This window comes from Henckelia pumila, chromosome 2, assembly GCF_033568475.1.
Source record: "Henckelia pumila isolate YLH828 chromosome 2, ASM3356847v2, whole genome shotgun sequence".
Classification (NCBI taxonomy): domain Eukaryota; kingdom Viridiplantae; phylum Streptophyta; class Magnoliopsida; order Lamiales; family Gesneriaceae; genus Henckelia; species Henckelia pumila.
Window position 1 is genome coordinate 16770917 of NC_133121.1, and position 15984 is coordinate 16786900.

Sequence of the window (15984 nt, forward strand, 5' to 3'; positions counted from 1 at the left end):
CAAATCTCATTCGCAAATTTTCAAGAAATATCTTCTCTATCAAGAATAGAAAAAGAAATAATGTTTTAATGAAATCTTGGTACAAATAAAAACATCTCTCTCAAAATATAGCTTAAAATTATTTTTGCAAAATCAAACAAATGTTTCCCATAACTTTTGGATTCAACTCTGGAACCATTTCCGAGCCTTAACTGGGTCTCACCCATCCTAAGCTTACGACTTCTTGTCATCATCTGCAACTCAATGCAAATGTGAGATCTACATCTGGTATCCAATACCCAAGAAATAGTATTAAGTGAAACATTTATAAAATATATCCTTTGTAGTTCGTAACTACTCGATATACATTCTTTGCAGTTGCGCTTCCAGTAACCGGGTTTCTTGCAGTGATGGTAAACTTATTTAGACTTGTCCATCTTTGCATGTAACATTTGGCCTTGAGATCATGGTCCTACCATTTCTCTAGTTCGGCCAAACTTTCCAAAGTTACAACAGCCGGGGCTGTTTTCGGAGGAGCCTTTTCTAACACTTAGAAAATCTTTTCCGAGCTCAGGACAATCTTAACTTATGGAACCATTCCGTATGGTTTGCGCCAGAAAGTTTGTTTTGTTCGAGAATTGAAATATGTGGATTACGAAGATTCATCATAATGATATACTGAGATGAAACAGACAATAATCGATGATTGTTTAATTAATTTACTAAGACATAAAATATGGCAAAATTTAATTTTATGAATTTCACTCCCACTATTTTAACGATTTCACTGCCCTCTAGTGAAAACGGGAAACTTGTTTCTTTAGTGGGAACATGAAGTCCAATTAACAAACTATAGTCCCGAATAATATCAGCCAACCATAATTTTCAAAAGGTAGAGCCCAATTGCTTCCAAAGCAACCCCCATGTTTTTACCTCATGTCCAATAAGGGCCCAATAATATGACGCCGTTTAATGTGACATGTCAAGATGACCCATCAATATTAAGTTGTGATGGACGGTCGCCATGTGGATCCCCAATAATATGAGCCAATCCCATGGGAGTTCCACCCAACTTACAACATGTGTCGATCCAATGTACAGCTTTTCGATGAACGGACCCCCCCAATAATATGAGCCGGACCGTGCCCGCGGGTAGCATCTCATACATTGATCGTTGATGGAAGGTAGGAATATTTAAACAATATTTAAATTTCCTTTTGTTTATCTTGATATCAATTTTAAATCATATTTAAAATGAGAAATTTTTAATTTTTGAAAATTTGTCTCATCATGCAATTTATGTATGCTTGCGGGATTCATACAATTTAGTCTAAACATGCATACATCAATAATATCATATATTATTTAAGGATGATCGATCCCATTATCTAATCGACCAGTGGTTGTCAATCACGAGTCTAAGTCCAATCCTAGGTGATATGCAAGTATGCAATGCAATCCTATTACATTGAACTTCCATTTACATTTCTTCGGTCTTTATCGTCTGCTGGGCCCACCATTATCTTCAAATCTTTATCTCCCACTAAGTCTAACAAATTTACAATAAATTTCGATGACAAGTAGGGGATACATATTTAAGGGGTGGGAACGGGCCATAAACCAAGCCCACTTTTATTACAAATGACAATTCAAATTGGGCTATAAACCAAGCCCATTAATAAAATCCAACAACAATAAAACCAAATGTAAATTACCTAACATACACCTAAAACATTGGTCATGGCAATCGATCATCCTTTTATCCAATAATTAATTCAATAATTAAAACATTGGATAACATGCAATGGCATCATAATTAAAAGATAAAATCATATTTTATCTAATACATTCATAAGATCATATCTTATCATCAATTGTACCAAAATAATTAATTTTATAAAATCTAATTTAATGGATAAGATTTACAAATTTTCCAAAAATTCAAATTTATCCAAAAATCAATTTTAAAAATTTCGGACTCAAACAATTTGATCTGATGCCTCGTGGACCAATCAAAAATAATTTTCGATCGGACCAAAAACTAAAATTTCAAAATATTAAAATTTTAATTAAAAAATCAATTTTAATTTTTCCGGGCTGCCCGGGATTGCCAGGGACAATCCCGGGCAGGGCAGCCCATCGCTGCCCCTTGGGCAGCACCGTGCGCTGCCCGATGTGCCCATTAAATTTTAATTTAAAATTTTTGTTTTTGTTTCAAAAACCCGAGGCCAAATATTTTGTACAATCGATTAATTTAATCATTTGATCTGAGCAACCTGTCTCTGACGCCACTGTTGGAAAACGTGTTCAGATCAATTAAGAATTGATACCCGGTGCAGCGGAAGTTTAAAAATTTTATTTTTATATATGGAACGATTCCATATCATGGGTATCAAAACTTTACGATTAAATTATGCAAGTAAAAATAAAATCACAATTAAATTTTTACCTCTTCAAGCAACGACTTGATTATGGACACCAACAGAATTTAATCTGCTCTTCTTGTATATCCCGGGAACCGATGGCTTCACGATCAATCTCCGGAATAAGGTCCACGAACAGAAAATAGAAACCTTTGATTGATTGCACTAGAAATCAATCAGATGTTTATCGAAGAGAATAAACAGATTTGATCTGTTAATTCAGAATGTAATTTTTCGAAAAAATCACAAACCGAATTTTCTCAAAAAGGAGCTGATGATTTTCGAAAATCCCCTTGAATTATTTTATGTGAATTTCGAAAATAGCTAGAATTAATTGTGTCAATTTTCGAACACTACACATGTATTTATAGATAATTTCTAGACTAGATTAAGTTATAATTGTATTAGGACTCTAACTCCTTAGGACCCACAATCCATAACTTAAGCCCAACAAGCCAAGCTCGTTGTTATAGAAATTAATATAAAATTCATCATGACTCCGATTGATAAACCGATTTCACCAATGTGCACAGAAACCATTTCTGCACCTTTTAAAGTCAAGATAATTTTTTTGAATCCGAATTCAGTGATTTCCAAAAATACTCATCCCTATGTCATTTTAGGAAATTTCACTCCCTTTTAGTTAAGAAGTCAAACTTCTCTTTCATTAAATTTAACTTTTTAAATTTAACTATCTCAACGGGGTTTAGTAATCCATTACTTGTGTGACCCTCAATGGTTCAGGGATACAGCTAGCCGTGAGCTCACAACTCCTTGTGACTCGGAACAACAATTTCTGACTTGCCCAACGAATCATGGTAAGAGTGTCTAGCAACATCGCCCCATGATTCCCTAGGTATCACTGATAGTGCCTACAAGAACCAGTAGATTTTGGTTAGCGTACAGTACGGTCTCTTCATCCATATATCCCGATCGAATCAACAACCATTGGTGCATCGAGAGTCGTTCGAGATTCGATAACTATGCATTACATCTTGGAGATCAAATAGTGACATCGCATGTGTTACTAGGAAAACCGAGTAACCTAAAACACATCATGTACTCTGGCCAGAGATTCGTCATACTAATATCTCCTAAGATCGTATAGGATATCCACACTCGCAAGTATGTGGTGAATCCTTGACAACAAAGCATTGACTCCTATATGTGTCATAACTGTACCCAATACCGATACCTGTTGACCCCAATAGAGTCGGTAAACGAGTCAAAGTATAGTACTAGCATATAGAGTCTCAATGATTTTTCAAGTAGTAAGGACTAATGGTGTACAACCAAAACCGCGGACTTTATCCACTCGATAAGTGATAACCACTTGGAAAGTCCGAATAGGGTAGTTCGATCATTCATTATATGAATATCCATTTGCATGCTTTGAACATCTCCATGTCCATTACCAATGAAACGTGGTACTTGGCATCACAAATGCTAGTCTCAATCTCGAGCGATCCTTATCCTTATTAGCGGACGACTCAATTGACTAGGAACTGTTTAGAATATACAGTGACTATAAGATGTGTTTCATAATAGTGATCACTCTTTATTCACTATCTCATCTTACTTACACTATAGTATATTCAAGGTCTTTATCAAAACATCAATAGTATATCACAATATAACAATATGAAGAAAGACAAAGAAAATGTCATTAATGAATGTAAATTATATTAAACAAAGATTGTTTATACATAGAGTCACAAAAGCCCTTAGCCACAAGTTGACTAACCGGGCACCCACTCTTTCACATTTGAAGTATTAATTCAATAAAACCAAATCAAAAAGTGTATCATAATTAAAACCCAAAGGAAACAACAGAACCAAATCGAAAATCATCAGGGTACGCTGCATCTCGCCTCAAGGACCACTCTTGCCAGTATCATCCAACTTGAGGCCTGTCTCGTGGAATGGGGCATCCGAGAAGAAAATAATGACGTGAACTGTAGTGACCCGCGCCGTGATCACCTACTAATCAAGAGCTTAAGCATGTATTTAAACTTAATTAAACATAATCAGAGAAATCACAGCGGAAACTATTAAATATATATATTCCAAGATGATTAAATCTTAAATACAACCAAATAGAATAAATACCGAATAAAATCTTAATCTAAAACTCTTCTGAAGACTCATGCTACCAAGCCCTGGTCACCGACCAACTACAACTCTCGCTCCTGGTCCACTTGCAAACCTGCCCCGTCGAATGGGATGTCCGAGATAAAAGTAGGGGCGTGAGTGCTAACACAGAATACGTAAAATATTTAATATACAAGTCTATATGATGCATGCAACATGAACTATGAATGCTCTGGGTAACTGGGATCATATCTAGAAAATCATGCTCAGTACATAGGTGCCACCAGTATGCGCATGCTGCTCCGAAGATTCAGTGGGTGCCACACATACTAAACTCGATATTGGACTATCACCGTCCTGGGTAAGCAGCACACGCTGCCCCATTGGTTCAATGGGTGTCACACGGTACCCGATCGTACAATAACAACAACCCTAGGGCTGAGCGACCCTAGAAAAACTGGCTATCTCGAAAGGATAACATGATCAACATGGTATGCAAATGCCGCATACAAATCATGAACAATATATCATACATATCATGACAAATAACAATGCAACACATAATTATGCAACACATAAACATGTATATTCAGCTGGCTATCTCAGTCTGTACTTACATACCTTAGTTCTACTAGGCAAGCTACATAAGCTCTAAGATCCAAGCCTAGAGTCCACACTACAATGCAAAGTACTCATGCATTCTAACCTTTATTCTAAAAGCTTTAACTAAACTATAACATACTCTCTATTTACTATAAGGAGACAGAGCTATACATGCATCCGTCTTCAGCCTGCTGATGACGACTGCCCCAGAACTTGGGCACCGCTCCGCAGCAACCCTGGAGCGCCTTAACAACCTCCGGACCAAGCCTAGAAAGGCTGGAACCACATAGAACACCCTAGAACCGAGATAGAAAGATGCAAATGGTGTGAGAATTCTGAAATTTGGAGGGCCTATTTGTAGGCGGAGAACGTTGCGTCCGTTCTGAGAATATTGCATCCGTTTTGAGAACGTTGCGTCCGTTCTCCACCTGTCCTGCTACGTGTCGATCCAATTATATGCAAACCGCACATCTGTCCTTGACCTGGAATGTTGCGTCCGTTGGTAGTTCGTTGCGTCTTCTCACTGCTGACATCATCTTGCTGACCTCATCAAGGACACATGTACAGCTCCCAGATCATTGCGTCCGTTCTGGATCAGACGCAACGTTCTGGTTCGGATGCAACGTTCTCGTTTGGCTGTTTCTGGACTGTCTGAGACCCCATGGACCTTTCCTACCATTTTTGGACGTTCCGGATCTGATTTTTTAATTATTTTCACCAAATAAAGACTCCTTAAGCATGTTTTGACACTTTTAAAATATACATCATTTTTTAACGTGTTTAAAATCACTTAATCTTGTAAAATGGAATCGGACTACTACATTCTCCCCCTCTTAAGATAATTTCGTCCTCGAAATACATCTTAAGTACCAATATGGACTTGAATAAGAACAACAAGTTCTTTATTCTCTCATATTATTTTACAAGACCTCACTGAATCTAAATAATCACTAGAAACATCATGGTCTCCAGACAGGGGTAACTTTCCAATAACCTTTTTGAAGTACAAAAGACTTCCAGAGCAATACTGGGAACACACAACACCACTTCCAATCCCGATTACAGTCCATGTCTCTCATTATCAATCATCACTGTGTCCTGAAAAAAATTGTCATCACTTGACAACTCAAAATCATATCTCTATTCTCATAGGGAATCCACCCAAATAAGTCTTAAAATCACTTAATAAGAAACACAAATCATCATGTTGATCATGTCCCTGATCACTATCTGTATCTCTGATAAGGCCAGACGATACTGATCAAATCTCCTGGTTCTCCCCCAGTACCACATGCGAAAACTATCCATCCAGAATGTACACTTGTCAAAGAATCTTTTCCAAGACTATTCTGTCAACAGAAACAAAAATCTGTATCTCTGATAAAGTCAGACGATATCATTCAAATCCCTTGGCATTAATCAAGTACCAATATCAAATTCATAGGAACATTTCTTTTTGTAATTATACCCCTTGCTATAACTGTGCAAAATATCAAGACTGAGGTAGCCTCCCCCAATAGCCTATATGGAATAAACCTCCCGAAAAACACCGACATAGATCGCGCTTCCTATCCCGTATTGAACAACCTAGCACAGTCCTCAGCACCTGGTATAATCCATCACTGAATGTATGATGAAAATCCATCATCAATAACCAATGACCCAAACACTGAGTCTCTGAGGAAACAAGTCAACTCTGGCACTATGTCAAATCACAGACTTTTTGAATCATTCCAGGAAAATGCCTAGAACTGATCATCTGAAAACTAGCACAACTCTAATCCTTGGTTATGCAAACATCAACTAATTCAACACAGTTGAATATCGATCTGAAAATACTTGGAATTAAATTTTAAAAAAATACCAAAATCATAATTCCATAGAACTGTCAGAATACAACTTATTACCATTCTGTTATCACAAAACAGAATTATCAAACAGGAAAATCAAATACATCATCCGTCAAAATCATTCTGAGTGTCATCATTCTTTTCTGACTGCGTCTGAGATCCCTACAAAGCATATATCTGAACCCTGCATCCAAGATGACTGGCCATCTCCATTATGCCTACTCTGGGTCCTCTGCTGCAATGATGCCTCAGACTGTCTACTCACCTGAGATCCCATCCTAGATGCTTGCCCACTCTGTCCACTACGCTTGGGACAATATCTCTTGAAGTGATCAATACTTCCACATATGAAACAAGCTCCAGCAGCGGCTCTACAATTCTCGGTGGGATGATCTCTTCCACAGTGATCACACTGTAACTTCTTCTTACCCGACTGACGAGTCTCACCAGAACCAGTAGATGAAGAAGATCCGGACTTCTTAAATGACTGAGTACGGGGACCCAAAGAACTCGTGGGTCTAGACGAGATGCAAGATCTGTTGCGTCAAATGCTATCCTCCGTCTAGTGACATCGACTAATTAATCCCTCATAAGTCATGTCATTACCCACAACTACTCGATCATGGATTTCCGGATTAAGGCCCTGAAGAAACAGACTGTACTTGGCCTCAGTGCTGTCGGAAATCTGGGGGCAATAGGGCAGAAACTCAAAGAACTTAAGCTAATATTCATCAATTGACATCGATCTCTGTCGTAAACCCAGCAACTCGCTTGCCTTCGCCTGTCGGCGAGCGGGAGGAAAATACAGCTTATGAAAAGCCGTGCGGAACTCATCCCAGGTAGCAACTCCTCGGGCTGCAATAAAAGGTGCAGATATAGAATCCCACCACTTTCGAGCTCGTCTTTCTACCAGGAAATCAAGAGTCTCCATCCGCTGCTCCTCAGTGCATCGGAACTCTCGGAAACAAACCTTCATACGACGTAGCCAGTTTCCTGCATCCTCTAGTGACTCTCATATGACTAAGGGTTTCAGACCCATCTACATAAACCTATGCATACTGAAACGCCTGCGATCATCATGGCGATGGTGATGACAGCCTCGACGATGCTCCCAATCGTCCTGATCGCCCCAGCATCCACCCACGCTATTATGGCTACTTTCGTCACCATGTTCCGCCATCTATACGATGATCAAAAGGTTAAACCCAATTTCAACAATCTAGATTAGGGGTGCAAACGAACCGAATCGAGCCGAATAATGGTAAAATTTTAAGGTTCGAATTCGGATCGGTAAGAGTATATTCGAGTTTGAGCTCGATTCGAAATTCGATAATTTCAAATATTTTGGCTCGAGTTCGGCTCGAAATGAAGTTCGAGTTCGAGTTCGAGTTCGGTTCGAAATATTCGAACCTATTCGTGAACTATTCGGATATTATGGTTCGAAAGCTCGAAATGTATATATATTATTATATAATTATATTATATTAATTAAATATTAAGGCTCGCGAACTATTCGCGAACTATCGAACAGAGTAATTTCGACTCGAGCTCGGCTCGAAAAAAAGTTCGAACATGTTCGAATTCGGCTCGAGTTCGATAAGCTCGAATACGAATCAAATATTTATCGAGCAGACTCGTAAAGCTTATGAACAGGTTCGATTCGTTTGCACCCCTAATCTAGATCCCAAGATTACTATGCATGCTCTGATACCATAAATGTAGTGACACGTGCCGTGATCACCTACTAATCAAGAGTTTAAACATGTATTTAAACTTAATTAAACAAAATCAGAGAAATCACAGCGGAAACTATTAAATATATATAGTCCAAGATAATTAAATCTTAAATAAAACCAAATCGAATAAATACCGAATAAAATCTTAATCTAAAACTCTTCTGAAGACTCCTTCTACCAAGCCTTGGTCACCGACCAACTACAGCTCTCGCTCCTGGTCCACCTGCAAACCTGCCCAGTCGAATGGGGTGTCCGAGATAAAAGTAGGGACGTGAGCACTAACGCCCAGTACGTAAAATATTGAATATACAGGTCTATATGATGCATGCAACATGAACTATGAATGCTCTTGGTAACTGGGATCATATCTGGAAAATCATGCTCAGTACATAGGCGCCACCAGTATGCGCACGCTGCTTCGAAGATTCAGTGGGTGCCACACATACTAAACTCGATCTTGAACTATCACCGTCCTGGGTAAACCGCACACGCTGCCCCGTTGGTTCAGTGGATGTCACACGGTACCCGATCGTACAATAACAACAACCCTAGGGATGAGCGATCCTAGAACAACTGGCTATCTCAAAAGGATAACAGGCTCAACATGGTATGCAAATGTCGTATACAAATCATGAACAGTATATCATGCATATCATGACAAATAATAATGTAACACATAATTATGCAACACATAAACATGTATATTCAGATGGCTATCTCAGTCTGTACTTACGTACCTTAGTTCTACTAAAAAAGCTATATCAGCTCTAAGATCCAAGCCTATAGTCCACATTATAATGCAAAATACTCATGCATTATAACCTTTATTCTAAAAGTCTTAACTACTATATCATACTCCCTATTTACTATAAGGAGCCACAGCTATACCTACGTCCGTCGTCAGCCCGCTGAGGACGACTGCCCCAAAACTTGGGCACCGCTCCGCAGCAACCCTGGAGCGCCTCGCCAACCTCCGGACCAAGCTTAAGAAGGCTGGAACCACCTAGAACACCCTATAACCGAGAGAGAAATATGCAAATGGTGTGATAATTCTGAAATTCGAAGGGCTTATTTGTAGGCGGAGAACGTTGCGTCCATTCTCCATCTGTCCTGCCACGTGTCGATCCAATTATATGCAAACCGCACATCTGTCCTTGACCTGGAACGTTGCGTCCGTTGGTATTTCATTGCGTCCGTTCTCACTGCTGACGTCATCTTGTTGACCTCATCAAGGACACCTGTAAGCTCCCAGATCGTTGGATCCGTTCTCGGATCATTGCGTCCGTTCTGGATCGGATGCAACGTTCTCGTTTGGCTGTTTTTGGACTGTCTGAGACCCCCTGGACCTTTCCTATCATTTTTAGATGTTTCGGATCTGATTTTTAAATTATTTTCACCAAATAATGACTCTTTAAACATGTTTTGACACTTTTAAAAATATACATCATTTTTTAACATGTTTAAAATCACTTAATCTTGTAAAATGGAATCGGGCTACTACATGAACGCTGACGTCCAGTACATAAATATGAGTATACATATCTATATGTACATGTATATGAAGTGAACTGGGTGACTGAATCAACAAGAAAAAATCATGCTCAGACTAGAGGCGTCAGAGTGCATAGTACCAACTCGAAAATACTCTTCTAGATAACTAGCACAAAATAAATCCGGACGTGAATCTGAAAATATTCTGAAAACATCACAGTCCTCCCGACCCATCGACCAATGTGAATTATGATATCCAATTATCCACAAACTAGGGCTGAGTGACCCTGCTAAAATGTGACTATCTCGAAGGAGATTCGTCTCAACGTGATACATGTACATGCAACATATGAACGCAATACATGCATATCATGACAAATAAAATGCAACATATAAGAATGTATACTCAACTGAATATCTCAGTCAGTCTTTACATACCTCTATAGGTCAAGTTTAGGTGAACCACCAAGGATCCGAGCTTATAATCAAATGTATACCGTATCACTTATACAATTTTAAAAAGTCTTAACTAAGCTATTATATACTCTTAAACTTATCAAAGATTGCGGAGTATTACATACGCCCATCATTAGCCTACTGATGACGATGAACCAAAATTCTAGGTACAACTTCGCTACGATCCCGTAGCGCCTCGCTATCGTTCGACCCTCAAAACGACGCCCTAAAAGCCTAAAAACCAAAGACTGAACGAGAGAGGGGCTGTGGAAATGAGCAATTGGAAATGGCAGCCTCGACCCTTATTTATAGGCATAATTTCGGACCTTCCGATATGCGTTCGGATGTTTTGATCTATGTTCGGAGCTTCCGATATCTACTCACCGAACGCGTGTCATGTGATTGGAAAATTCACTGTGCAGAGTGAGTTCGAAGCTTCCGATCTGAGAGTTCAGAATCTCATAAATTCACCAATCAGAAGCCCATGACTTCTTATCCAAATGAATCGAATATTCCGATCTCAAGTTCGGTGATTCCGAATTATTCGATGATTCCGAACTGCATCCTACCCCTCCGAATGGTTCGGGCCTTCCGAACTATCTTGGCTTGGGGTTCGGATCTTCCGTATTGCTCGGGACCATCAGTACCTCCAAAGCATTGCCGGTATCCCGAATCCGATTTTCAACTTATTTTCCTCAAATAAGGATTCTTTAATCATGTTTTAATTATTTAAACATACTTAATTAGACAGTTTAAATACTTAAACAGGAGTCGAGTTGTTACATAATCAGTCAAATGAGCTTTACATTCAATTTAATACTTTCAAAATTTTGCATGCAATCAGTGCACACAATTAAATTTCGCATGTAATAAAGTATGAAGTTAATATTTGATGATTTATTGACTTGTTTCTCGTTAAAAAGAAAATTGTGGAAAAAAGAGATTTTGAGAATTTCCTTTTTATTTTTTTATGTGGCTAACATGTTATTCCTTATTATTATAGTATAAATAAATAAATAAATAAAATAATGTCCAAAAAAATAAATAGATAGATAAATAAATATATTGTATTATATATATATATATTTTTAGAAGAGTATTATATATATATTTAAAAAATTATTATTTTAATTCATAAAATTATACGACAAATGAGGTTGGTGTCGGATGATGTGCATCCAGGGATGGTGAGAATAGCAAAACTCAGCAGAACAAAGATCTCTCTCCAAATGAACAATTCGCATTTCATTTCTCTTTAATTTTCACTCTTCAACTCTCCTCCGAGTACTATTACATCAGGGTCAGCATCAATTTTCTCTAAATTCTCTATTCAAGGCAATCTCAAATCACCCCCTGAATTCTAGGGCTTGTTTCCAACTTTACCAGTCTTCTCTGGTAAAGGTCCATCTTTGCCCTGCTTCTCTGTTTTATTTACTGCACGAGGAGTACCTAGTGTTAGTGTGTGTGGTGTGCATGGTTATTATTTTGCATATGATTGGGTTTCTGATCTGGGTTTTTGGTTTTGTGTCGGGTTGACCATTGTGAATGTGTGATTAGTAGTTGGATTGTTGTTTCGGTTTGTTTGTTTTTGTTTTTCTACCCGGGCGTTTGTGAGATGGTGATTAAGATTAGTTTTTGGAGTGGTTTGATTCTCAAGTTGAATTTTTTTCTTGGCTTAATTGTAACTGAAGTCGGAATATTTACCGGAAGGTGAACTGTGCGGCTCCGGATTTAGAATTGGGAGGCGAACCATGAATAAAAATGGCTACGATTTTTTTTTTCCGTTTTTTTTTTTTGCCATTTGGTTCCCGGGGTTTGTGTCTCTCGATTGTCGATTGATCTTGTGCTAGATGAGATAGATGGAGCAATTGGCCATTGGATGATAAAATTTACATGCGACCACCTTGTATATGTTTCCTGATCCAATGACAACAAGGCATCTTGAATGTTATCCTTGTTGCGTGGAATGCTTCCCTGTTCATTATCAGAAATTTCATCCCTGAGGGTGAGTTTCTTGTTGGGGAAAGTAAAGTAACCGAGAAATTGGCGGAGGAAATGGTTGATAAGGACTTTTTGCATTTTATGAGCTCTAACTATTGGGGAAAGACACAACATTTCTTTCTTTTTTAGTCTCTCTCCAGTACATCAGGAAATGCATGATGATGACTTTGAAAATATTCAGTATATTCAGCGAGTACAGTGTGCAGGTGCATTCTTGGGTTTAAGTACCATCAGTCAATAATCGAGATTATTGGATTAGGCAATTGTTAGGCTTTGGGCATGAAAAAGGCTATTGGATTAAACAATTGTTCGGTTTGAAGCATTTATAAATTGTTTTTTTGTTCGATCTTGTTCATGTTGCCTTCTCTAAGCTCTCTCTGCTCACTGGAAGCATATTCTCATTATCGTTTCTTGACAAACAAATTTTTCTTTGAGAAGAAGCTCTAAATGCTCTTTTTTCTGAGACTAACATGGTTTTTGTCCTTTGATTGCATCGAATAGAGATGCCAATGAATGGGAATTTTACGTTTTGAATGATGATTAGATGATATCATGATAACTTTTTCTTCTTTCAGTATCATATTAAATTCTCAGAAGAAAGCATTGGTGACAAAGGATTGGACTTCACGTCACATTTCAGATTACTTTTATTTGAATTTAGTTATAGCATAAATTAGGAATTCAATATCAGCAATAGTGTAAATTGAGTCAATGCCTGTGTGAACTTTTTGGAGAGGAAACATTATATGCGAATTGTAACTGGTTTGCATGGTTGTTTACCAACAACTTGTATGGTCATAAAGATGCTTTTGGTTCAAGTATGTTTGATCAGGGGTTTTGCATCACTTGTTAATGTTTTTGATGATGCCTTTCATGCTTAGAAAAATATCCAACAAGAAAAAGGCTTTGCTATTCTGAGCCTCTATTACTGCTTCTTCCCCATTAAAGTTTAGGCCCCATGCTTTGAAATTTCCCCCTCGCTTGGACTGACAGGGCTTTGTCTGGCTTATATTTGGCTTATGTAAGGGTTCAGTCATTGAGTTATCGGACAAGTTGGGAGAGCATGCAACCTAAGTCTAAGGGTGCTAATCAAGTAGAATCTAAGTTGTTCGACGCTACCAATTCCAATATATGCTCAGAACCATGGTGGAATAATGGTGGAAATACTTCCTTTTCTCCTGCAATGATGCGGGATAAAGCATCAGACTCATCATCCCTGGAACAATCTGCAGATGGCCACTCACAATCTGAGGGTGGAATAAATGAGGAAGATGATGATGCAGTCAAACATTCACCAAGTGCTATTCCTTTGCAACCAGGTAGGTAGCTTCAATAAGCCAGTAACTTATCTAAAAATATTCCTTTGATCAATACCGCATTGACGTTTATGAATGCAATACTAATGATCATGCGTGTCACAATCAGACACGAGTTATAGGCACGGGGAGAATATTCAACAAGTTGCACCAAGCTTGCATCAAGGAAATGATGGAAGCCTCACACAACTCCCCCAACAGTTCGAGCTTGTTGGACATTCAATTGTAAGATTGTCACAATTAGAAATATTGAATTTTAAATAAATATATGAAATTCAAAATTGGCGATTTGAAATAATTGTATTGGCTGGTGACTGCAAGATGGTCGTGGCAGTAATATTGAAGTTTGTCTTTGTAATCCAGAAATTGTTTTATTTTGTTTAACAACCGTTTTCAGGGCTGTGCTTCAAATCCTTACGATCCTTATTATGGAGGGATGGTGGCTGCTTATGGACAGCCTTTGGTATGTGCATGAACTTTTAGTTGTTCTACTTTTCATTGTTAAATCTTGTGAAGAGACGAATGCTTGATATGATTTTGAATTTTATCCTACAAAGAACCTTCCATTTTGTGCATCCAAAAATGAACTTCCATGGGTAGGACTGCTACTTTTAAAGGAAGAAATATGAATGCACTCATTGAGACCAATTACCCATTTTCCATTTTTGCTATTCATGGGGTTCTGAGAGTTGCTTTTTTTATGAGGTTCCTCATTTATATGACATACATAATACGAGGATGCCGCTGCCCTTGGAAATGACAGAGGAGCCTGTTTATGTGAATGCCAAGCAGTACCATGGTATCATGCGAAGACGACAGTCACGTGCTAAAGCAGAGCTTGAAAAGAAGATGATTAAATCTCGTAAGGTACTTTTTTTGGTTCCCCAAATAAGCCTCTGGTAGAATCTACCTTTGGTCATGAGAAAAGACTTGTTCTAAAAACTTTCATTGACAAACTTTTCTTATGTTCGTTTTATGGGCCATAAAGCTTTTGTATTTTTAACCTACAGCCTTATCTCCACGAGTCCCGACATCAACATGCCTTGAGGAGGGAAAGAGGCTCTGGTGGGCGTTTTGCTAAAAAGACGAATGCTGATACATCCAAGGGAACTGACACTGGTTTGGCCACCACTTCACGATCAATCAGTTCATCAGGTTCTGATCCATGGCTCTCTGAGTCTCGTCGAGCAAAAGCACCTGAGTCTCTGCTGGAGCCAGCATATCAAGCTAAATCTGGTGAGATGAGAGAACGGCCCCAGTCGACGGTTAGGAATCCCATGTAATTATGCACTTTCTACGCATACTTGGACTCCTGTGGTAAGAAGGTAGGTTTGGTTTGAAGGAAGTATAAATCTTGGCTTCTAGGCTGGGCGGCAATTCATTCTTGGCTGTTTTATTTATAGGTTGTGGGGGGGAGGAATGCTTGGATTTTCTTAGCTTCTTTCAGTGTACAAATGACTAGAAACGTAGTCTGAGTAGGAAAAATCCATGTTTTATTTTATAGAGTTTGTGGTAGGAGAGCAGTGTTTTGTTGCGTTTGTTATATTTTGAAGTCTTGTTTACATCAGCTGCAAACCTTTAAGTTTCCTTATTAATTATGATGATGATTATGAGCATGATGCATCTTGTAATGGTGATTACGGTGTGGTTTGTTAGGTAAAAACAGGAAATAAATGAGTTAATAATATCATAAAATCAAAAAATTTAATTTAATATAAGAATATTAAATAAATTTATAATGTCTTTTTAATGAAATATATTGTATAAAATATTAAAATTATGTAAAATATTAATTTTTACTTCAATATTTTATTTTACTATATAATTTTTTTTTGTAGCAGTGATTATCGGTCAAATTTTATTTGCTTCTCTTGGATTGATATTTGCTAGAATATGGTAAATATTAAAAAAAAAAAATTCAGTGGAAGAAAGTTTTTTGTTATAATTTAACATCGATCCAAAATTCGTCCTAACACTTGTGTTTTTCCAAAAAATACAAACTCATATTAGTTTGGACTTCTATTTCAAAATAAGTAGA

The 15984-nt window shown here is 37.9% G+C and overlaps 1 protein-coding gene across 9 annotated transcripts; it reads left to right on the forward strand.

Moving 5' to 3' along the window:
- The first annotated feature begins 11814 nt into the window (after nt 1-11814).
- LOC140880548 (nuclear transcription factor Y subunit A-1-like) lies at nt 11815-15554 on the forward strand. Of its 9 annotated transcripts, XM_073285102.1 has the most exons (7): nt 11821-12024; nt 13657-13949; nt 14056-14171; nt 14344-14409; nt 14652-14813; nt 14957-15271; nt 15350-15554. In XM_073285102.1, exons 2-6 carry the CDS (start codon nt 13694-13696, stop codon nt 15227-15229), a joined length of 873 nt encoding a protein of 290 aa, XP_073141203.1. In that variant the 5' UTR covers nt 11821-12024; nt 13657-13693; the 3' UTR covers nt 15230-15271; nt 15350-15554. The 9 variants fall into 9 exon arrangements, with proteins under 9 accessions (XP_073141201.1, XP_073141203.1, XP_073141200.1 ...); XM_073285100.1 differs by having other exon boundaries at nt 11815-11929; nt 14957-15554; XM_073285099.1 differs by having other exon boundaries at nt 11821-12030; nt 13664-13949; nt 14957-15554.
- The last annotated feature ends 430 nt before the right edge of the window (nt 15555-15984 follow it).